The sequence below is a fragment of the Myotis brandtii genome, unplaced genomic scaffold (assembly GCF_000412655.1).
Source record: "Myotis brandtii unplaced genomic scaffold, ASM41265v1 scaffold1956, whole genome shotgun sequence".
Taxonomy (NCBI): Eukaryota; Metazoa; Chordata; class Mammalia; order Chiroptera; family Vespertilionidae; genus Myotis; species Myotis brandtii.
Genome location: NW_005357294.1, coordinates 651,733 through 653,288, shown reverse-complemented (window position 1 = coordinate 653,288; position 1,556 = coordinate 651,733). Strand labels below are relative to the sequence as shown.

Sequence of the window (1,556 nt, the reverse complement as noted above, 5' to 3'; positions counted from 1 at the left end):
CCAAGCCGCCCCGTCCGCCCAGTCCCCAGCTGCCACCCAGCGAGGGCTTCAGCATCAAGTCTCTGCTGGGGGGCGCCGGAGAGGGAGCGCCCCGAAGCAGCCAAGGCGGAGCGGGTGCCCTTCCAAGTAAGGAGGAGGTGGTGCCCACACCACCCGTGCCCTCCGAGCGGCCGCTGTGGCCCCTCTGCCCCCTCCCAGGGATCATGAGGCCGGAGGGGGAGACTACCCAGGGGAGAGCTAGCAGGCCTTCACCCCTCTGCCCTGAGCCCAGGGCCTGGCCCCTCCACTTGCTGCAGGGTACCTCCGACCCTGGGGGTCACAGGGCTTCACTTTGGGGGCAGCTCCCCACCTCCTACTTGCCCATCTATACCCCCAATGTGGTAGTGCCCTTGGCACCACTACCACCCACCTCCTGTCCGCAGTGCCCGCCCTCATCCAGCCCAGCCTACTGGGGTGTGGCCCCTGAAACCCACAGCCCCCCAGGGCTGCTCTGGGATCTAGATGCCCTATTCCAGGGGGTGCCACCCAACAAGAGCATCTATGATGTGTGGGTGAGCCACCCCGGAGAACTGGCCGCCCCCACCCCGGGCTGGCTGCTCTCCTGGTACAGCCTGTGAGCTCCAGGGCAGGGGCTGCCAACCCCCCCCCCACCCCCGCTGCCACTGGCTTGTTGAGGGGACCAAAGGCCAACGGGAGTCAGAAGTGTGGCCACAGTGGCCTGGAAACACCAGGCACCAGCCACTGAGAGTCTACCATGTTTATTGGGCCCCCCCACAAAGGGTGTGTCAACCCGGCCCTGATGGTCAGGCCCCTGCTACCCCCAGCGGCAAGGCTGGGAGGAGTGGCACTGCCGGAGTGGCCTTTCCTGTCCCCTTCCTAGTCCCACCTTCTCTGGCCTCTTCTGTCCGTCCATCCATCCATCCATCCATCACCATCTGCCACCTCCCTCTCCTGGCTCCGGGGTTGGGGGAGGGAGGACTTATATGGCAGCTCAGCCTGAAGCCCTCTCCTTCCTCAACTGTCTGGGCCGAAGGTGGCACCTTTTTGGGGAAAGGCATAAGGGAACAGGAACCCGACCTAGTGTGGGTGGTGTCGTGGGAGAGAGAACAGTAAAGGAATGGACCACATTTTCATGGCAAGACTGATGTTTGGTGCGGGGCAGTGATTGTGGTGACTCGGAAACCAGGAGGCCAGGCCCGGCTGCTCTGGGGTCCCCCGCTGCGACGGCGATAGCAGCAAATGGCGATAAGGAGGGAGCCGGGGCCTGGCCTGGCTGAGGGCGGGCAATCTGACTGGGGCGGAACACTCCGCGCCGGGAGGGGGTGAGACCGCTCTGGGAGTTTGGGAACCAGTGAGCCCCCAGAGGTCAAAGGTGGTAGGAGTGTCGGGGTTTTGCCGCCTCCGCCGGCAGAGGGCGCAACCCCAGACTCCTGGCCCTGACTACGAGAGCAGGTCCTAGGGGGACCCGGGAGCCGAGCCGTCGGGGCCAGGGCTGGCAGGGCTTCCCGGGGACGGCGTCGGGGTGCAGAGGGTCCCGGTGAGCGGCGTGTCCGTGC

At 65.9% G+C, this 1,556-nt stretch overlaps 2 protein-coding genes across 2 annotated transcripts in view; one reads left to right on the top strand and one right to left on the bottom strand.

Moving 5' to 3' along the window:
- Positions 1–1,127, top strand: part of FOXH1 (forkhead box H1) — a 3,101-nt gene extending 1,974 nt beyond the window's left edge. Inside the window, exon 4 of the mRNA XM_005865095.2 lies at positions 6–1,127. Coding sequence (XP_005865157.1) covers positions 6–617 — 612 coding nt within the window. The 3' untranslated portion in view covers positions 618–1,127. The remainder of the gene's footprint in view (positions 1–5) is intronic.
- The window catches only part of KIFC2 (kinesin family member C2), a 6,816-nt gene continuing 6,274 nt past the window's right edge, over positions 1,015–1,556 (bottom strand). Inside the window, exon 17 of the mRNA XM_005865094.1 lies at positions 1,015–1,040. Coding sequence (XP_005865156.1) covers positions 1,015–1,040 — 26 coding nt within the window. The remainder of the gene's footprint in view (positions 1,041–1,556) is intronic.